Below are 23,536 nucleotides of genomic sequence, written 5' to 3'. Positions count from 1 at the left end.
TACAACTTTCAATTTGGGAAGCCCATTTGAGAGTTATTCGTTTGTTACCTTTTTTAGCCACCAATTGGGAGGGGGAGGGGTCAAGTGAAATCCTTATTAGTCCACTAGGAGTAAAACCAAAAGAAACCTTCAAAATGTTGAAGTGACTAGTAAATAGGGATCAAAGGGAGTAATATAGTCCCTTTGATCCAATGCAAAAGACATTCCGAAGTTGCTGTCGCTGTGATACTATTGGCTATGAACGGCTCAGACACAACAACTTAGATATTACTCCCTTTGATCCAATGCAAAAGACATTCCGAAGTTGCTGTCGCTGTGATACTATTGGCTATGAACGGCTCAGACACAACAACTTAGATATAGTCTAGGATAGAGACTGGCAAACCCAAAATCATTAACGTATATGTACAAGTTGCAGCGTTAATCCGAAAGAATGCTTCACAATTTCTGAACATTCAAGTTCACGAATGCCAGAAAAGAAAAATCACGAATGCAGACTTCTAAATTTCTTTCGTTAATTGATACTCAGTTGATAATTACATGAGAATATTCATGTTTTAAATTTCCGCATAATTAAGAGCAATAAAGGAAGGAAAACACTTCCAGTGAATGGCTTCAAACCAAAATCACATTAAACTAGATTTTTAGAAAAATATAGTGCAGCAGCTACAATTAGTTACATGACAATAAGAAAAATCTTACTTTCATTGCGCATGGAACAACTAAAGATTGGTTCGAACCAGGCATTACAAGCTTATAACTCGCAAACTCATAAAATAGAATGAGGAAAATGTACAATACGGACACATGATTCAGGAACTTATTCAAATAAAAGATACTACATCCTTTCTTTGTACACTTGTCCACCCCTCAATCTACTAGGTGAGCAAAAACAAAGGAAATGGAAGGGCTATTCAGTCCTAATGATTGTTGGATCTCTCAGGGTTGGGGGTCAGTGAAATGAAAAAGGGAAAGGGATGGAGGAACTAAGCAAAATTCGGGGGGGGGGGGGGCTAAGCAAAGTTTGCAAGAGACAACGGCATAGTAAATGCCATCAACTGCAATGCACTGCAGTTCAGCAATACCCAATCACCATAATCAACACGGACAACTATGAACTTTTAATGGCAACTGCATACATAAAGTTTGTAGTTGCATTAATCATCAGCCTTTTGCAAATTATGCGCTGTATTAGCTTTCAAGGCAGCTATAAAGCAAGATTAGTTTAAAATAAAAATAAGGGATGAACCATGCCTCCTATTAATTTGACAAAATAAAGTTCTCACAAACAATTACTGAACTTTACAAACGGAAAGATGTATTGCAGCAAAAACAGATGCCACTTATAATTTACCCAGAATACGTCACAACACAGGATGTCAAACAGGTGAAAGAAAAGCAGTATAGGAACTGCCAAAGTACTTCACGCCCTTTAAAAAGGCAGAATTTATCTGGGCACACAATTTGGTATTTGGGATACCAAAACAGAGGCTACCGTTATCCAACGCTTCAGTTGCTGAAACTTGTGGATCAGAACATTTCCCGCTAACACTGAGACAAGTATTCAAGCCAACCGAAGTAGGTTCTGTGATAAAACTGCAAAGCCAAAAAATACCACGGAGGAAAAAAAAAGAATACATAAGTAAATAAATAAAATAAAACAGCATTAGTAAGATAAATTAAAACTTCTGAACAGAATACAAATACAAAAGTTGGATGGTCCAAGTATTTGGACACTACAGTAGACCTATCTTCATACTAGCAGGTTTTTTCATATTACTGAAGGATTTCTCCCAGTAGGATTTTGACATTGAAACATTTAAGTTTCAAAGTTCTTTCGGTGGATCTTTTGTAACCAAAATACCAAGTATGAAATGTTGGCATTCAAGGTTTTTCATGTTCCAAAATATGAGTGTTGGTGAATTCTCAATAACCCTCCAGTTCTGAGTATCTTCTAACTTGCACTATATTGAAGACACTAGACCAAATCCACGGCCCAAGTAAAATATTAGTCTGGAAGTTCTTGGAAATATGCAACATAAAGAAGCACTTTTTTTAATAAGGAATACAAAGCAGGACTTTTCGGGATCTTCAACCCCCCCACCCTCCAAAAAACAAATCCAACAGCAACCTCCTATGGAGAACAGCTAGTAAAGGAGGAAAAGCAAAAAGAACTTGTTGATGCAAGACTTCTCTCAACTTAGTTAATTCAGAACAATTTGCAGAATTAAGAAAAACAAAGATCCAAACCATCTCCATTTAGATATGCACAAGCAAAAAAAACCATATTAACTACCCTCTACTATTTGGTAGGTTTTGTTTTTCGAGTTCTATCGATTGGTGATAGTTTTGACCTACCCATGACAACATTATCATCAATTTGGGGACTCCAATTACTGAACATGTGATAAATCCTGCTTAGCACAAGGAAAACTAAGGACAATTTACTAAAAGCTAAACTAGTGATGCCACGTTGTAAGGCCACACTGAAGGATGATGGTCATGACTCATGCATGAAAGCCTTGAGCAAGCATCTTCAGTAAGCTATGAAAATTTAACAAATTAATCCTGGGGTCCAATCAGCTGTACGTTGATGATTAAGATCATAGATGCTCTTATGTATATCTGACAATTTTGTTTACAAAGCAATGTTTTACAAAGGCACGGCATCTGAATCCAGAGATAGCTCAACACTTAACCACCATGAGCTTGCCGGTTTTAGTTTTTTTGGTGTCTATCAACTTAGCATAACACTTCCACCTATTTAGGGGCATCATCTACTGATAGCGTTTCACTTCTCTTAGAACATCTTACAAACTTACTTTAGGGGCATCATCTGCCGATAGCATTCACCTCTCTTGGGACATCTTACCACCCCAAGGAATATCCCCTTCCAACCAGTAAAAGAACATGTTTTAATACACTATATGCAACAATATATTCTAGATAATCCATGCGAACAGTGTTTTGTAGACGGTATACCTAGCCTCAAAACTTGTGCTGTTAGAGCTGAAAGTATCACATATGGCAGAGGTTACCCATGGGGCAAGGTATCGACCCTTAATTTCAACACTATAGCACATCCCAGAAGATGGTTGTTGATTATGCTCACAAGGCACATTTGACTCCATTCCTTGAAAAGCTACCTGATCAATTCTCCTGACCTCCTTGCATCTGACCTGCAAAGTAGGTATAGTGATATCTATTTGCATTCTGGATAACACTATAACCAGCTTAAGACAGAACACATTGATAATGCAATAACAAGCTCTCGACTAAAGATATTTAGAGATTATTTTTTGTAGCGTAATAAGTAATAATCAGCTTAAGACTCAGTATATTGAGAAATTATCTTTTATAAAAAAACATTACTGACAGCAGATGCAGATAATGCTTTGTGAACGTGCCTCGAGCCTAGCCTCTCTATTATAAAAAAAACATAGGTAGATGTGTGCATGTATCACAAAGTAAGAGCAAGTCTTTGCGTGTTTTATTCAGCAAATCTTTGGTTAAACTCAACTGCCTCAAAGATTAAAACAGATTTAAGGTCTCAACTATGAACGAACAGATCAAATTTAACAAACATTCAAATATCAAGCAGACTGCGACATGCCACCTTCAATTAAATATCTTATGTACAAGAAGCATAGATATAGTTCATCCATTTATTTAGCCAAAGAAAATAGTATATGATATCTATATTCACAGTCAAAACACTTAGACAAGTGATGCTTTGTTCTGCAGCAAGCATCTTTTCTCACGGTACTTGTATCCAACATAAATTGAAAAATAAAGAAACTAACAGAATAGGGCATCCTGGACATATCATGGGTGTATCTTACTGGAAATTGATATGATACAATAAGCCCCACATCGGGAGTGGCACTTAATGAAGCGCAGTAACTTATTTACTTTAAGCCTCCACTATTAGAAAAATGTGCTGCTGTTATACTACAGGTCAGCAGGTGTAGCCCTCAAATTTTCTTTAGCTGCATATCCGGTCGGTTCGGGCAAGTTCCTTGGCTTCATGGTATCGAATCGGGGGATCGAGATCAACCCCGATAAAATCAAGGCCATCGAAGACATCACCGTCGTGGACAGTGTAAAAGCCGTGCAGAGGCTAACTGGATGGATAGATGCCTTAGGCCGATTCATTTCGAGGTCATCGGATCCAAGCCACAGATTTTTCTCTCTACTCAAAAAGAAGAACGATTTCTCCTGGACCCCGGAATGCCAACAAGCATTAGAGGAATTGAAGTGATACCTATCGAGCCCACCACTGCTTCACACTCCAAAGGCAGATGAGAAACGTTACTTGTACTTGGCAGTATCGGAAATCGCGGTAAGTGGTGTCCTAGTTCGAGAAGAGCAATGTACGCAATTTCCCGTTTATTATGTAAGTCGAACCTTAGGAGAAGCACAAACTAGATATCCACATTTAGAGAAATTGGCACTTACACTGATAAGCGCCTCTAGAAAATTATGACCATACTTTCAATGTCACCCCATATGCATATTAACCACTTACCCACTTCGTAATATTTTACACAAGCCCGAACTATCGGGCCGATTGGCCAAATAGGCCGTCGAACTCAGTGGGTACGATATCGAATATCAACCTCGGACGGCCATCAAGTCTCAAATTTTAGCGGACTTCGTGGCCGATTTCACGCCAACCCTCGTACTCGAAGTCGAAAAGGAACTCTTGTTAAACTTGGGTACATCATCGGGGGTATGGACCCTTTTCACAGACGGTGCTTCGAATGTGAAGGGGTCCGGGCTAAGCATCGTTTTGAAGCCGCCCAAGGGTAGCACTATTAGGCAATCTATCAAAACTTCTAGGTTGACTAACAATGAGGTCGAGTACGAGGCCATGATTGCAGGTCTCGAGCTAGCTAAAAGCTTGGGAGCAGAAGTCATTGAAGCCAAGTGTGATTCTTTATTGGTGGTGAACCAAGTAAACAAAACCTTCGAAGTTCGAGAGGATAGAATGCAAAGGTATTTGAACAAGCTGCAGGTAACCTTGCACCGTTTCAAGGAATGGACTTTACAGCATGTACCTCGAGAACAAAACAGTGAGGCTGATGCACTTGCAAGTTTAGGGTCATCGGTTGAGGAAGATGAGATCATCTCGGGGACTGTCGTTCAACTCTCGAGATCCGTGATCGAGGAAGGTCATGCCGAGATAAACTCTACAAGCTTAACCTGGGATTGGAGGAATAAATATATTGAATACTTGAAGAACGGAAAGCTCCCATAGGACCCTAAAGAGTCGAGAGCCCTACGAACCAAAGTTGCTCGATTCACATTGGCTGAAGATGGAACATTATACAGAAGGACATTCGATGGACCATTGGCAGTATGGTTAGGACCAGGAAACACCGATTATATTCTACGAGAGGTCCATGAAGGCACTTGTGGGAACCACTCCGGCGCCGAATTACTGATTCACAAAATCATTAGAGCAGGATACTACTGGGATAGCATGGAAAAAGACACTAAGGAGTTTGTTCGAAAATGTAAAAAATGTCAAAGGTTTGCACCGATGATCCATCAGCCCGGAGAACAACTTCATTCAGTCCTATCCCCGTGGTCGTTCATGAAATGGGGAATGGATATCGTCGTCCCTTTGCCATTGGCCCCGGGCAAATTCTGAACTCTAGAATAGAATGTCGTGCTCTATTTTTTTCCAAGTTCAAAATAAGATATTTGTTTTGTATTTCACAAACCCATTTATTATTACTAGTTTTAGGGGAGTGCCACGAATCTGATAGCTTATGTTTAAACACCTAACAGAGGAAGACAGCTTATGAAGCATAAAGCCACACTGAGGCAAGTGCAGGCACAATCATTGGCATGATAAAAAAAATTTCGTTTACAGTATTCCTGTTGAATAAAGTGGCTACACATTATCTATAAGCATAAGATAAAGAAGATAGATTTATCAACAATACAACAAATGATAACGTGTGTTCATTTTAATATCTTAGGGAATATGAAATTGTTAATATGGGAGTTACTATTTACAAAATTAAAATTTTAAAAAAAGTGCATATTGAGATTGTTATCTTTCTTTTTTGATCGGTTAACCAAATTGGGATTGTTATCCCACTGCACAAGCCCCTAAATGTCGAAATTATCCTTTGGATATAAGGTGAGAGACTCCAATCTTGGGTGAAGATTGGGAGGAAGAAAATGTTCATTGAAGGGCAAACCCAGAACAGTGTTATATTGAGCCCTCAGTTAAAGTCTTCATCACAATCAAGCAAACACACAACTGCAAATGTATATCCGGTTACAATCCATGTATTTGCTTACTACTCATACTACACTCGTCTTATAGTCGTGTACTATCTCATCTCCATAAGAACGACCCCAAAGGTCATGGCTTGAACCCAACTATTCGGACAATCAAATTGAAGAAACAAGATTATGCATAAGTCTTAAACCAACCTCAGGGGCAGTGAATGCGGCATTCTCAAATGGGATAGGTGAATACAACACAGGGACGTCCACACCAGTTAGAGAAGTTAAGAAATATCTGAAAATTTGACAAAATGCTATATAGTTTAGAGAAGATCATATGCAATTGAATATCAAAACTGTGGCATAATATGATGGAAGGGAGGATATGGAATGAAGTCAACTAAACTATTTTATTAACTATGAGCTTACCTATAGTTCAGTAGAAAATCATATAAAGAATGAACATTCTTATTTCCAGTGAATGCCAGCAGAGATTGGGGCCTATTATCCACATCAGACATTGCACCCCGCCGCCTAGTCTGCATAAAACATTAAACTCACCAGTTGGAAAAAAAATTATTATAAACCAACAAATAAATAAGGATGTCCCCTCTACAACTTAAGCTTTTAAACCAGGTTATTCACACACTAAAACATATTAAGCAAGCAAAGGTCCTTAGTTCAGCCTACCATCACCTATAAATGAAATATTTCCATGTGTGTGGCCCAAGGAAAAAAAATCAAAAAATATTTGGGTGGGGCGGGGGGACAATGTTGTGAACTATAAAAGTGTCTCGTCACTGGCAGTTTAAGCTGTTAAAGGAAGTAGTCGACATACCTCAACAATAAAAAAGTTTTGCATGGTAAAAGGGGAAACTGAATAATCCACTATTGAATACACCATGACAGTTCTTCAGCAAGCAGTAAAGTAATTTTATACATCATTATAATTACTCCAAATTTCCACATTGAGAAAGTTAAGTTCATTAAGGCAAAGGAAACTCAGACATAACATGAAACAAATACTCAATACTTTGGACAATTGAAGGGAAGCCTCGGAGCAACGGTCAAGTTGTCTCCGTGTGACCTATAGGTCACGGGTTCAAGCCGTGGAATCAAGCATCAGACTAGTCATTGACAAGTCAGTCAAAGAATCTGACATCATTAATACAAAGATTTGTAAGCAAATTTCTCTCCTGGATTTATTTTTCCACGTGAGTCTCAACTACATGACAAATTTACCTGGCCCAGATTTTGTTTCTCAATCTCTGAAAGCTCAAGCAGCTCTTCTGTACTAAGTTCCTCCAATTTTGAGTGGCAAAGCGGCATAGAAAAAGAAACATCCTACCACCCACAAAAGATTGCAACACATAATCAGCTTAACAAATTACATATGCAACAAAATGCATAATCACACGGTTAAAATGCATGTCCATTCAGCACTTTAGCATCACCACTTAAGTGGTATTAGAAAATCATCACCTGTTCAACATAAAGAAGCCAAATAGCATATACACGAGACAATGAAACCAGGAGTCAAATCCTAATCATCCTTCTTTACTGTTAATAGCTGATAGTGTTTCCTAATCATCCTTCTTTTTTATGCAAGTATATGGAAGTTCAATGTCGCACTTTTGTACAAGAAGTACCTTCTAAAAAGACAACTCAAATCATTAATTTTTTGTGGTTTTTGGCTTTTTGGCGCAACACTCAAGATGAAGACAGCATGTTAGAGTTCATAAACTCTCTGCAGGAGTAGATTTTCTTTTTTGTACAGTCACAATCTCTTCTTTTTCTTTTTCTATGGGGGGTCTTAGATCTTGTAACTCACAAGCACTCTCTTTGAGCTTGGCCAGTTTCAAAAAAGAAACAGTTGAAGTTGTGCTCTGGACTTGTATGTCCAATAATTTATTTTCCAACTTCAATTTCAAATAGTTTTGCCCAACTTTATTTGCTTGACTCAAATGGCTGTGGAAAGCCAAAGAGTCCATCTTTGTATTCACTCTACTCATCAGTTATTCTATCTTGCTCCTAAAGACTTGGCACCAACTTTTGTCACCTGTTATACTGTAGTAATATACTGAGCTAGAATGTCAGCTTCATGCTTTTAGAAAAGGAAAAAAAAACTTATTTCCTATCTTTTTAACACATTTTCAACAGATAGAAGTTACGTGACGCAATATTTACGCACCATGCATTCGCTTCTCACTTAAAGTCCTGGGGCTATATTGTCTTTAACACCTTACGGCTCCTATTTATGGACTAACATATGGAACTTCTCCACCGGAGCACGTACCAACTTTCATAACTTGTGTAATGTTATCCCTCTGGCAATTTAAGATGCTATTCAAATCCAAACTAATACTTGCAAATCATTACATCATTAAAACTAGTCTAGTTGTTGGGGAGCTTAAATTGCAGAGGTTAGACCTAATCAAGTATATGAAACTTTAGTGACTCATTAGAACACCCCCGAGCTGCTCCAGGATCAACTTTTACAATCACAAACTAAAAGCATTGTATCAGCACTTTGCAGGAGGGTAACAGCAGAAACCAAATAGGCCAAAACAAGCTGGATAACAAAAGAACTATGCTTGAAGAATACCATGAAGAAATAAGCAAAATAAGAAGTACCATCAAGTCATCATCTTACATGTTCTTTGAGTGATGACCTCAAACCCCGGGTTGACTGAGATATATATGCATTGCAAACACAGTTTTCCTCAGAATAAGAACTGGTGAACATGACCACAAATTGAGCAGTGCAGACTGCAAAGTTAAAAACAGAGAGAGAACATGAATACATAGAATTCAAATCACTACAATGAAGCAGGAAAAAGGTATTCCCACTATTTCATTTTATACGACGGAAGTCATTCATTTTGGAACAGGCTAATAAGGAAAGAGTGCAATATAAAATGGAACAAAGGGAATGACTTTTAAGCTGCCAAGAAACTGTATCCACAAACAATTGCATCTTTATTTAGTTTTACAGAGTTATTACAACAGAAAATTAAAATCAGATTGTTTTGTATTTTATGTTAATTAGATTCTATATCACCTCATCCAAAGAGATCTAATCTAATTCAGGTGTTACCCTTTCTGGACTTTTGGGAGCAAAGAAGGGTAGTCAGGCAAATAAATAGAATCATAGAAGAAGCAACAGGCAAGTATGTATAATCCATTGGATAGTTCTTCAATGGACATGGCAATGCGAACTTTTGTATGTGTTCTTAAATTGTCTCAGAGTAGAGCTCTTAAAGGCAAGTATGTATAATCCAAGAAGCTGACACCAGACCTTTAGACCTAGGAGTTAACTAACATCACAAGTACCAAAAACCAATAAAGTTAAACAATGATCATTAACACATAACAATGGAAAATACATATGAAAAAGGAGGGAAAAATAGATAGTAGAACCATGGCTTCCGTGTAAAACAGAACCTGCCGTAATCACTTCAAATAGTTTCTCCATCATGACAAGCAACATAACTAGGCTGAAAATAGGTACATGTCTATGTGTTAAAAACTCCTTGTAGACCAATATCAGAGACTCTACTGGTAAGACCCAATTGCCTAACCAAGTAATAATATCATAAAAATTCATGTATTGCATTTCTCCCTTTTCTAAGTTGCAGATGTCCACCCTAAATCACCACTATTTATAAGTGTGAAGTCTCATGAAATGCAAAGAGAATAAAAACTGTATGTCAGTTATAAGTGGCACATGAAGGTGGTAATTAAAATGATTCTTACCGTAGAAGATGCTGCAAACATTCTTCCGAAGCATGTAATATAAACTTCGAAAGGAATCCTGCCATGCTAGCTGCCTTTCGCTTAAAAAGTCCAGTTGCCCTAGGATTAAATGTCAAAATTCTACAGTCAGGAGGAAAGATAGCAAGCAAAAGGTAGGACTATACAAAAGAATCCAGCAAATACCTCCCGTTGAAGCAGACAATGTTAAAGCTGATATAACTGAAGGCGGTAGAGGAGACTGCGGATACATCCAGGAATGCAATGGCCTATGATTAACTGCTTGGGAAACAGAATTCATTTCAGAAAAGCAGGTCATTTTTTGACTCGTGGAACAATTCGAGGATGTAAACCTCGCCACCACATTGCTGGTGCCACAATTGATCAACCTATGAAACCTACAGGATTATACGAGACACAATTAACCTTAAAAACACAACACCGAGGAACACAATTCAAAGTAATAAGACATGCGGCAACACTTGTCTTTTTTTTTGAGACACAGTTCATGGCATGGTCACTTGGTCAGAGAAAATGTTATGTATATCTCTCACTTGTTAAATGGTTATGCCACTTGGTTTAGTTATGTGACATGCCATCAAGTATTACTTAAGCATGTGATAACTTAAGAGAACTTGCAACTCTCAGGAAAGAAATTGTATACATCAGATACTGCATTATAAACCTAAAACACTTAGAGCAATATCATAAACAAGCTCTATAACTCCAGATCCAAATAGTGCAGGACTGTGGGTATTTCAAAACATCTTGCCTTATTGGTGGTAAAATAAACTTCCAGAGACGCACAAATTCTTCCGTGCTAAAACCAAGAGAAAACAGATTCCTTATAAGTTGTAACAGGAGCTCAACATTTCATGAGTTCAACTAAGGAATGCATATAGACAGTTTTTCCAACAAATAAAGGTAGACATGCATCGATATTAAAATGACTCATTATATAACTAAATCAATCAAGTCATCACTCACCAGTTGATGGAAGATGCAGACACAACTCGTATATTAGTTTTCATCGTCAGATCCAACGGGGTCATCTTACATGGGACTTGGAGTTCTGAGGAGAAAATTTTTGACCTTAAACCACCATCTGGTTCAGAGGATTCAGCAATTTTAGCAGAAGCAACTTGATGCTCATGGGTAGCCAGTCCTCTTAAGGCTTTATCCTATCAATAGAAATAAAAGGTTAATCCTTAGCTTTATCAAAGTATAAAGAGCGGTGAAAAAAAAAATGTATACAGAGCAATTAAAGAGGATAGATGCTGGCAATAGTAAGTACCATATCAATAGTAGGCAAGCCATGTGCATCTACACCACCCAGTGACAGCTCAGTGACGCTGCGGAAGGTATTTTCATTGCACCTTTGACTTGTGCTACAAGTTTTGGTTGCACAATCTTTTCCAGTTACAGTTGAAGCAAAAAAATATTCTGGGCTTTTAATGACAATATACGAAAAAATCATTAAATGAGCAGAAAGAAGATACAACAGACAATACATTCCTACAAATATTTAATACTATTCTACATAATTACCATTTAAATTGCTGTTGATTCTCAGCAGGAAATGCTGAAGGCGCAGAAGATTTTGTAATACTACCACTTTGCTCTGCTGGAAAACTTTCCTGCCAGCGAGAAGAAATAAAGATACTTAACTAGTGAGGGAAAACACAAAAAGAAGTCGGTCGAAGCATTTGTTGAATTACATAGATTCCAAATAAAAGTATCGCGACAATAAGTAAACTAACATTTTCTTTCCTCGAAATCAAATTTAGCCTGATGCTGTTTTTTCTGACAGGAAATAGCTCATCCACACGAGTATCAACATATCTTGGGTTCTTCGATACATCAGATCTCTTGCCCGGGAAAACACCATTTCTTTCAAACAAGTGGATGGACTTTGTTAGTTGCACTTAAAAAGTTATAAGAGAAATGGAAACAAAAATTACCTCATAGAGCCACCAATTGGGGCTGAGGATTCATCCACAAGTTGCGTAGTTTCCTTTCTCTTCAATTGCTCTCCCTGTCATATTCAGTGTGTCAAAGGCAAAAGTGAAGAAAAGCGCCAAGGTTTACTAGATCTACAAAGATGCAATTTAAATTTTCTAAGTCACATTTCATGACTAACTATCTATACTAACTTTCTTATATTATTCTTAATCACCAACATATTCATTTATATCGCTTCCTTAACAAATAAAATTCACTTGGCAATTATATTTACTGCCTAGTGTGCACTCTTCAAGACAAAGCCTATGGGCGATGAGGCACACGCCTTAACGTCCTCGTGCCCGCACCAATGTGCCGTATAAGCAAAGCCACCAAGGACCTATGCTGCACGCTTCAGAGCTAAGCATGCCCCCAGCGAGCTTTTACTATAATAGTCATTCACGTATGTTGAAAGCCAATACGTACCTCCATATATACCATTTGTATTAACAAATAAAAGAACTTTAAAAAAGGCAATACATGTAAAATCACACCAGCTTCACATGACTAACATAAATATTGCATGTATGTGCACAATATCAGACGGGAAATGATAACATGGCATGAGCTAAGACACATTCTTTTGCATCTAGCACTACACGATTATTCAGTGAGCATCTCAATTGATCATACCACGAGAAGAGAAAGTTAGTCATGCTTTGAAAGTAGAACCTACTTGATGTAAGAATACCACCACCCCAAAGCCATTACTCAACTTTCATTGCACTCCAGTTCAGGCTTAAAATTGGAAGGAAAAGGTAACCATTTATCAATAGTTTGAATGCACACCAAATTAAAGTAATGTTCAATCATTTAAGCGACCATTTATATTTTCCTTTTCTTTGATTTGCTAGCTAAACCTATATGTTTACACTCTTTGATTGACTTTCTGAAAACAATTCTGGAAACAATACTCAACTCTAACTTCTTCATCCTCCCTCAGCTAACACATGTACACAAACCAGAAGATATTCCCCATCAAATTATGCTGCCGAACCATTTTCTCTTACCACCCCTCTATTCCTTTATCCCTCCCTGGACACACATAAACAATCTCAGATGACATGCACAATCCCTGTTATAGCTGCACCAATAAGTCAAATGCAGGCAGCCTTATTCTCCATTGTAATGGCTGGAGATGAACCCATCTCCTTCCAGCAACTTCTCACAAACTATATGATCTAAACAGAGATATGGATGTTTGCAGGATTGCTTTTGAAAGCAAGTACAGATTGGAGAAGTAACATTCATTCAACTACTTCTCCAAATATCCTTCAATTGTGGTGCATCAGGCCTCAGGTATTGTCAGTGCTCACAGCTACAAGGGTGTGGTGTTTGGTGGTTGTAGAGAAAGATGTTCATGGATGCCCACAGTGAGAGATTTGTTCTACTTACAAAATTAAAAAAAAAAAGATAGTTTTTTGTCAAATTTTAATTGTAAATTAACCAATACGTTTAATTTCAATTATATTGTAAGAGTTTCTTTCAAAATAAAAGCAAAAAGAAACTTGTGCGTCCTATGCACTGATATGGATAGTGCAATGGAGGAATGAAATAATTTTTAGAGTTTAACTTTTGTGCACTTACATGGATAATGTAAAACTGTTTTACATAATTAGGTTATGATGACTACAACATGTGACTATCCACAATAAGTCTAGTCTGGTAGCTTGAAAATAAAGTAAATAACTTGCTATAATAGGTAGGTTAAAGTACAATGTAAAAAATTGTTTACACTATAATGTAAAAAACTTTTTATATTGTAAGTGAATATAAGTTAAAATCTTGGTTTTAATACAGGTAAAGAGGTTACTAAGTTTGACTAGGCACAAAGTTTAAAGACATACTTTTGAAACTTGTGAACTAAAACAAGGCATAAATATTTGTGTGGCTAACTATCTCATTAAAGGTAAAATGAAAAGTTTAAAGTTAAATTATTTCTAAATACATAAAGATAATCATCTCATACAAGGCCCAATTGATGGACAAGTGAGTGAGTTTTTACATACAAGGCCTAACTAACAAATGCTCTCTTCACCCACAAAGTAATCACATAATCTCCCATTCTTATGTTCATCTCATTTAAATTACATATATAGCCATAAAGAATTCTACTTTCATATTTAAAAAGCTGATTAAAAATAAATCGGGAAAAGAGGTACTCACGCGTAACTCAGATGGAGTTTTTCGTTTCAATGTGGTGGTAGTGACCTTAGAACCACCACCCCCACCAAACTTAAGTGCATTTGATGGATGTACTGGACCCGCAGCAGCAACCTTCGCCATCTTCTTTAACTTTAACTAACAAATAGCTTCTTCAGATATCACACATCAAAAAGAAAAACACAGAAATCAGATACCAAAAAATGGTCAACAAATATTATAATCAGTAAAATCACATAAGTGATGTTAATATATCGTAATATACATATTTTATAAACCTTTTATTGGAATTCATTGGATTTAGGGCAGTGAAACAATAGCGATTTACCTAAGATTTAATCAAAACCTAAGAATCGTACAAGTTCCGAATCATTAGTGATTGTCCTAAATCCAATAGGAGGGAAATCTGCGGCTTTCGGAGAGAGGCTGAGCCACGTAGAAGTGATGTTTCCGGTGGGGTAGGGGTGAGTTTTGGGGAAGAGAAGTGAAGTGGTAAAATAAAAAGGGGGAGAGGGGAATTTTGGGGGATTTGAACGATTTCAATTTCTCTCGCAACTGTTCGGGCTGACGGCAGCGGGACGGGTATGGGGCGATGATTTCAGGTAAACTGCCCCGCTATATGTTATTTTTAGTAGCGATCACGAATCTATATCTATATTATCTATATTTATATCTATATCTATATCTATCTACAGTCAAACCTCTCTACAACAGGATTATTTGTTCCGAATATTTTTGGATGTTATAGCGAATTGATGTTATAGAGAATATATATTATAACATAACATAAAAATTGGTTCCGAAAAAGCTTGGCTTTTATAGAGAAGTGTTGTTATATACAGATGTTATTATAGAGAGATTTGACCGTATACTATATTAAAAGCACGAAACCTCTTAGCAAAATATTGTTCGTATTTTTTACCCTTTAAAAATAAATTTTACACCAGACAAAGTAATCATTTAATTATTTTCCTAATAATTAGGACTTGGAAATCTATTGAAATTTGGTTATTAAATCTTTCCTAATTTGAATTATATACCTAAAAATTAGGACTTTGAATCATTTAAATTTTACCTTAAATAAATAGTAAAAAAGTCAACTCTTTTGGAGCTTTAATTTTTAACTATCTATAACGACCCGACTGGTCGTTTTGAGCATTTGCACTTTGCTCGGTAGTTTGAGGGCATGAATAACTCTATATGATGTATTATGACTTGTGTGAATCGTCGATTTTGGTTTTCAGGTCATTCGGAATCGATTTGAAAGAATGAATTTCATGATTGAAGCTTTAAGTTGGAAGAGTTAACCAAGTTCGACTTTTTAGTATTTGACCTTGGATTTGAGTTTTGACGGCTCCGTAGGTCCGGATGGTGATTTTGGACTCGAGCGTATGCCCGGATTTGCATTTGAATGTTTCTAAAAGGTTTCGGCACTAATTGGCGAAAGTTGAAAATTTGAAGGTTTGGAAAGTTCATAAGTTTGACCGAGAGTTGACTTTGAGGATATCGGATCTGGATTGTAGTTCCAGGAATTGGAGTAGCTTCGTTACGTCATTTGGGACTTGTGTGCAAAATGTGAGTTCATTCCGAGTAGATTTGATATGTTTCGGCACGAATTTTGGAAGTTGAAAAAATTCAAAGTTCATTAAGTTCGATTCGAGGTGTGATTCGTTATTTTGATGTTGTTATGCGTGATTTGAGGCCTCGAGTAAGTCCGTATTATGATATGGGACTTGTTGGGATGTTCGGACGTGGTCCCGAGGGGCTCAGGCGTGTTTTGGATCGAATTCGAATCATTTTCCTTCATTTTTGCGTTGTTGGTTCTGCTGAGCATCTGGTTTCCTTGTCTGCGATCGCGCAGAGTTAATCGCGATCGGGTAGATTTGTTTGATGGCTAGGGAGAAGTTGTTCATCGCATTCGCGTATGTTGCTGCAAAGTGAATATCGCGTTCGCGCAAGTGTGCACGCGTTCGCGTAGTGATTTGGGCTGAGCTGGGCTGAGGCTGGTTTCTCCTTCGCGTTAGCACTGATTGTGTTGCGATCGTGTCACGACCCAAAATCCAACTAGTCGTGATGGAACCTAATCCCTGAATATGCGTGTTATGTGTTTGGTGTTGAGGTGACGCACATGCTAGGTTACGGGCGTGTGGGCGTGCACCGTGTGAATTATGACTCGGTTGTTTTTGTGGTACTGTGTAGTTACCTAATCTTGTCTTTATCCATGATATTTCTACATGTTAGAGTAATTGAGTTGTGATCCATGTTAGAAATCATGTTTAGACTATATGCTTACTCTGTTGGGACCCACTGAGGTCATATCTGCTATGGAGTTATTTGCTTAAATTGCAGCTACATACTCAGCCATACTCATTCATTTGCATATCATATCTCAGTCTATGTTGCTATTTATTGATACATCATATCATCATTTTTGGGTTGATTTTCATGACATTTTGAGCCCGATAGACTGGAGAGATTGATGACTGAATAAGGACGAGGTCCTGTTTGTGAGTGATTTTTATGGGATCGGGTTGCATGACGCACCAGGCTTTATTGATTCATGCCATGATTGGCTTATTATAGTGCTTGGGCTGGATCTGCCACTTCGGAGTCTACATACCCACATTGAGCGCATGTACCTACTGAGTGCGAGTGTCGAGAGAGAGTACCGAGTGATTGGGATGACTGAGTGATTGTGAGGACTGAGTGACTGTGAGAAATGAGTGACTGTGAGGAATGAGTGAATTGATACTCTGAGAGTATACATATGGTTTTATCACTGAGTTGCATTGCATTCGACATGCACACTTGACATGCAGGCATAGAGATGCATTTTCCTCATGCTGTACGGTATTGCGTCATTCATGACTTCACATACACATTGACATGTTGGCATAGAGATGTACTTTCCTCATGCTATTTGATAATGAAACATCTTACATGTTGAAAGTTTTTAGGAAAAATCATAGTTTTTCAAAATTACTCATATTTTGGTAATTTCGGTAAAAGATTTGGGTTTTACTGTTATACTTAAAAAGCATGCCTATTTTTCGGAACTGTGAACGAGCTGAGCATTATATTTTTGAGTTATTACTTGTACTGCTTTAGTTATATTGTTATGAGTTGTTACTGGCTGTTGGTGTTGGTCTCGGACATTTGTCCCAGCTCGTCACTACTTTCAACCTAAGGTTAGGCTTGTTACTTATTGAGTACATGAGGTCGATTATACTCATACTACACTTATGCACCTTGCGTGCAGATTTTTTGGATGTTGATGTTGATGTGCATGGCGGGAGCTGGCATTGAAGATGTACCTGTGTTCCGATCATAGCTGCCTCTTGTTCTTGGTAGCTTTAGAATTATTAATTTAGAATTATTAATCTGTTCATATATATTTCAAATACATGATATATTTATTTCATACCAGCTTTATAAACTCTAAATCTTAGAAGCTCATGATTTGTACATACCAGTCCTTGGGAATTGTTTGTATAGAAGTTCAGTTATATTATCATTACATTTCTTAGTAAATCTCATTGAATCGGATTGTTGTTAATTGTAATGAGTTGGGTTAGGTGCCATCACTACTAGTTGGATTTTGGGTCGTGACACTATGTCACGCCCCAAAACCGAGGAGCGCGACCGACGCTCAACCGAGGGACCCCGACCGAGCAAGCCTGTTAGATTTCCTTCTACCCAAACTCATCCACGAATGGAGATAAAACATATTTCCATTAATTAGACAAAAACGTGATCATGTCTACAATTCCAATTCATTACCAATAGTTTTCATCATTTTTAAAGTCTCAAATGGAATAAGTAATACAACCACAACATGACATAGTTTGACTTCCCCAACACCAATACACAAACCACACTATGTCTACGAAGCCTCTATAGATAAAGAAGAGTACTATGATAATGCCGGCAACGAGGCCCCGACTATACCTCAAACAAAATACACAAACAACAAAAGATATATGACCCCGAAATGAAGTGGGGCTCACCAAGTCAGCTGGGAAGAGGGTGCACCGCTATCACTGATCAATGTCTCTTACTGCAAAACCACTTGCATCCATTAAAGATGCAACGCCCCCGACAAAAAGGGACGTTAGTACCGTCGAATAGTACTAGTATGAAAACCAAACACCAATTTAAGAATTTGGAAATACAATATGAATATAATGAACCAGGGTGACAATAGAATAGCACAGATAGCCGCTAAACCAAAGCAAACTTATCAAGAGTTACCATTTTTTTTGATAAGGCAAGAGTTACCATTAACATTTATAGAATTTAAAAAGAGATCCCCTGTAACCTACTTCACACAAAGCGGTTCCGTCGCCTCACCCCAACGTATGCAGATGCAGGTGTAAGCACAATACCAAAACTCTACCCAAGCGGCCCTGCCGCCTCACCCCAATGTATGCAGGTGGAGGTATGACAACAATACCAAAAACCTACACAAAGCGGCTATGCCGCCTCACCCCAATATATGCGGGTGGAAATGCAGCAACGATACCAATACTTACACAAAGCGGCTATACCGCCTCACCCCACTATATAGATGTGGGTGGTGGTGCAACAATAATACTAAATCATACACAAAGCGGCCCTGTCGCCTCACCCCAATACATGCGGGTGGAGGTGTAACAACAACACCAAAATCATACACAAAGCGGCCCTGCCGCCTCACCCCAATATATGCGGGTGGAGGTGTAACGACATTATCAAAATCATACACAATGCGGCCCTGTCGCCTCACCCCAATAGATGCGGGTGGAGATATAACCCCCAATCACAATCTCTACACAATTTGGCATAATAATTTTTCACATAAATCACGACTTGAAAACCATAACACGTAGATACACAATCCATAGTTTGGAACACATCTTCAATTTATAATACAATATGATAAGAGCATTTGAAACACGAATTGAACATATATCTCTATCACAAAACTTATCGGAATACTCGATTTGAAATCAACATCTTGGAACTTACAGGGATAATGGGGATCCCAACTCTAAAGAAGAGTTTAGCCAACATACCTCAATGGAGCTTACTTAAACTCTAAAATATTCCGGAATTCTTAGCAACTTTAATCTATTTTAAAAATATAACAAATTGAACAAAAATTAAGAAGATGTCCATGGTTCTAGCTCATTTGAGCAATTTATCAAACACTAGGTGTGTATTAAGGTTTCAAGGTCCTTTTATGGAGGATTCCATCATCCCACAACCTAATCTTTACCATTTTTAGCTCAACAATCTTCCTACATCCTTTGATAACGCATGCATGTAAAATAAACAACTCTCATGCCCAAAAATCATCTTGCTAATTACCCATTTCTAGACAAAATTCGAAATTGAGGATTAGGATGTAAAATCTTACCTCTAGGATGAAGACCTAGTGAGTTTCCCTTCTTAATCTTCCAAAATTTGAGCAAGAATTGATGAACAATTATTGAGGAACATCTTCTCACTCTAATCAGAGGAATCTATCTGAGAGGCATTTTAACTTAAATATAAGTCATAGCTTTGAAAAGCAGTGTGATACATAGCATGAAACAGTTCTTAAATAGCATCAGTCTGAAATAGGATAAAATGAAACTGTACGGAAATATGCAGTAAATATTTGTAACAAAAACTCTTTTGAACATATGTATATCTTTCTGTGGGAGATCCTAGTTACTGACATATATAGTCACCATGTATACATCATGGCATTCGATCCTCTAGACCGTCTCACCACGATTGTCGCGTGGTTCGACGTATATGTACGTATGATGTAGTATTTGATCAATCCCAAACAAGGGAGAATTTCTGGTCCCAATCAAGGGAGACTAACTAATCACCCGACCTTTGTGGCGATCATAGTCCTACACCTGCAATGTGTAGCTTCAAGAATGGGACTTACTTGCTCAAACCTTCTCAGTTTCTAAGAGTGCTCCCAAAACATTTATAAACTATGGCACTATGGCTCTTTCTGTAAAGCTGTGAAAATAGTATGCACATGGCTCGCTAGCCTATGTGAAAATAGTATGTATATATGGCTCACTGCCCCCTTTCTATAAAACTATACATATATGTGGCTCACTGACCTATTAAAATCGTATGTGTGGCTCAATAGCCAAAATATCAAAGGCTCACTAGCTTGAAGTATCTGTAAAAATAGGGGATTTACTTACTTAACATAAGTAAATCCCCTATTTAGGGAAATATTATGAAAATCCTTTGTAGAGGAACGTGAAATTAACTGATATCTAGACATACGAAATATTACAGAAAACTCACAGAACTTATTGAAACTTGGAGCTTTAGAACATCAATAGAAGTACATAAAGTCGTAAAAAGACATTTTGAAACTGATATACTCTAGAGGCACTTGAGAACGTATATAAACGTACGCGAACTCGTAGAAGAGCTTCTGAAACTGCTAGGCCATGAAGGCCATAAGAAACTGGTACAACTGGGAGGATACTTATATACGTTTAGACCTTTCTTATTTAAAACACTCAGACATGACTATCTTTCGATCCGTAAGCGACATAATCTCGAGAGGCATATGAGTGATCTTGTTCAAGCCTAAAGGCTAAATTAATATTTCAACATTTGTAGTATAGCTTCAAGAAGCATATAAAAGAACTCATTCAAGCTTATGGGTGGAACTACACCATCACCAGTCCCGTAGGAACTGGACATCTTATAACGCTCTTGTACTTCGAGTTCTAGCATAAAGAGCTAACATAGAATTTCTTGAAATTCTAAGGTGTAACATGTACGAATGACTATCAATTCACATATGAATAAATCTATATCCTTAGGGAGATCACATCAAACATATGGAACTCTATATCTAGGAAACCGATAGATATTCCAAAATTGAGATGTTTAGCCTTACATACCTTGATTCTCAACCTTTAGCTCAACTACAAAGAATCGATCCATCTGTTATAAGCTTCAACCTACATAGAACGTTAAAGACGAGGACTGGAATCAACAATAACAACCCAACATCATGCTTTAATTATACAAACAATTCGTCAAACACTCGGAGAGCGACGAGTTCTCGAGACTTAGAACTCATTGGCGTTCTCCACACCCAACCCTCTCCTAGCTCACACAACAAACAAACTCCATACAAAGCTAAATAATACCTCCCGTTCTTCATAACACATAAAACAACCCCTTACTCATCTCAAACAAATAACAAATCTTGGACTCACAGCTTCCGATCATCATCCCGTGAGTTCTTATCTTAAAACATACTAAAACACTCACATGAGCTCGTACATGAAGGTGGAAGAGAAGCCTTATCTTGGCTGCCGAACCCTAGAACTCTCTTCACTTAGTTCTCTTGGATTAACCTCTTCGATTTGCAATAATCCGCAGATGAATTGATGTTAAAATCATGAAATCAATGGGGGGAATAACCATGTTTAATTCTTGGAAGAAGCTTACCTTGAAGATCTTTGATGACGGAGAGAAAAACTCGAGAGAGCTGTTTAGTTCGTCCAAGGGAAATGTTACAAATGAATTCCCAAAGTTTCGCTTACAAAACATAAAGTCAAAAAACTAGGTGTTGCAAACTTTAAAAATTTAGTCATTGTCAAAAAACTAGCCGTTGCCAAACTTAATGCTTAAATAATTAATTTGTTTTTTTTAAAACGGCCCACTTAAGGCCCGCAAAACCGTCTCGTCCCATCCCGTCCCATCCCGTTTGTTAGCGGGATGGGATGGGCCTACCGTTTCGTCATATTTAGGCCCGTCCCGGCTAAATGTCATTCCATCCCGTCCCGTTTATTTGGTCTCGTCCCGTCCTATCCAGTTAGACAGCCATAATCCCGTATAAGCTTCTTCCTTTGGTTTGAAGAGAACTCATCCGGGATGATTCCACACACAAAAAAATTTGCGAGATCCGTGAACCATGACACCTCTTTCATTGAAATAGCCAAGATTTTCTCATCAGAGAAGGAGTCATTGATTTCAAGGCCATCATGCGTCCTCCCCTCCTCCTCCAAATGAGACAAATGGTCTGCCACTTGATTTTCACTTCCTTTTCTATCTTGGATGTCAATATCAAACTCTTGCAAAAAAAGAATCCACCTCATCAACTGAGCTTTGGAATCTTTCTTGCTCATAAGATAATGAGGTGCCGCATGATCCGTGTGGACAATAACTTTTTCACCCATCAAGAACGAGCGGAACTTCTCAATTGCAAACACAATGGAAAGGAGCTCTTTCTCCGTAACGGTATAGTTGACTTGGGCACCATTCATGGTCTTACTTGCATAGTAGACCGGATGAAAATTCTTGTTGATGCGTTGCCCCAAAACAGCCCCAACCGCTACGTCACTTGCATCACATATGAGTTCAAAAGGGACACTCCAATTTTGAGCGGTGATGATGAAAGTAGTTGTCAAATTGAACTTTAATAATTCGAAGGCTCTCATGCAATTATCATTGAAGTTAAACTTAGCATATTTCTCAAGAAGGTTGCACACCGGGTTTACCACCTTAGAGAAGTCTTTGATGAAACGCCGGTAAAACTCTACGTGGCCTAAGAAACTCCGCACACCCTTCATCGAAGTTGGAGGTGGAAGTTTAGAAATCAACTCAATCTTTGCCTTGTCAACTTCAACTCTATTATTTGATATTTTGTGGCCAAGGACAATGCCTAGCTCGATCATGAAATGACACTTCTCCCAATTGAGCACCAAATTTATTTCTTCACATCTTGCCAACACTTTATCTAAATTTGCAAGACGATCATCAAAAGAATCTCCAACCACCGAGAAGTCATCCATGAAAACTTCAAGGTTGTCCTCCATCATGTCCGTAAAGATAGCCGTCATACACCTTTGAAAAGTCGCCGGTGCATTGCACAAACCAAATGGCATTCGCTTGAAGGTAAAAGTACCGTAGGGACATGTAAAGGTTGTTTTCTCTTGATCCTCCGGAGCAATAAGGATTTGGTTGTAGCTCGAATATCCATCAAGAAAGCAATAGAAAGCACGACCGGCTAATCTATCAAGCATTTGATATAAGAAAGGAAGTGAGAAATGATCCTTCCTAGTGACTTTGTTGAGCTTGCGATAGTCCATACACACTCTCCAACCGGTCTCCGTTCTTGTAGGAATCAAATCATTCTTGTCATTGGTGACCAACGTCATGCCCCCTTCTTCGGGACACATTGAACTGGAGAAGTCCATGAACTATCGGAAATGGGGTAGACAACCCCGGCATCCAACTACTTGATAATCTCCTTTTTGACAACTTCTTGCATAGCCTCATTGAGTCTCCTTTGATGTTCAATAGATAGTTTGGTGCCTTCCTCCAAGTTGATCTTGTGCATGCAAAATGCGGG

General features: G+C 38.0%; 1 protein-coding gene across 19 annotated transcripts; it reads right to left on the bottom strand.

The window, feature by feature from the left end:
- Nucleotides 1-1,237: 1,237 nt before the first annotated feature.
- LOC104103543 (uncharacterized) lies at nt 1,238-21,737 on the bottom strand. Of its 19 annotated transcripts, none has more exons than XM_070191275.1 (19): nt 21,631-21,737; nt 21,451-21,538; nt 21,075-21,134; nt 19,562-19,671; nt 18,171-18,231; nt 14,167-14,315; nt 11,961-12,034; nt 11,760-11,889; nt 11,548-11,636; nt 11,294-11,447; nt 10,987-11,180; nt 10,186-10,397; nt 10,003-10,101; nt 8,900-9,015; nt 7,489-7,590; nt 6,676-6,785; nt 6,454-6,541; nt 2,983-3,179; nt 1,238-1,596 (listed from the first exon to the last, which is right to left on the bottom strand). In XM_070191275.1, the coding sequence occupies exons 6-19, from the start codon at nt 14,284-14,286 to the stop codon at nt 1,380-1,382; spliced, it is 1,902 nt and encodes a 633-aa protein (XP_070047376.1). In that variant the 5' UTR covers nt 14,287-14,315; nt 18,171-18,231; nt 19,562-19,671; nt 21,075-21,134; nt 21,451-21,538; nt 21,631-21,737; the 3' UTR covers nt 1,238-1,379. The 19 variants fall into 19 exon arrangements, with proteins under 19 accessions (XP_070047376.1, XP_070047401.1, XP_070047396.1 ...); XM_070191300.1 differs by having other exon boundaries at nt 14,167-14,312; XM_070191295.1 differs by having other exon boundaries at nt 18,171-18,220.
- Nucleotides 21,738-23,536: the final 1,799 nt, after the last annotated feature.

This window comes from Nicotiana tomentosiformis, chromosome 1 (assembly GCF_000390325.3).
Source record: "Nicotiana tomentosiformis chromosome 1, ASM39032v3, whole genome shotgun sequence".
NCBI lineage: Eukaryota > Viridiplantae > Streptophyta > Magnoliopsida > Solanales > Solanaceae > Nicotiana > Nicotiana tomentosiformis.
Note: the sequence above shows the minus strand (reverse complement) of the source record. Positions and strands in the feature narration are given on the sequence as shown.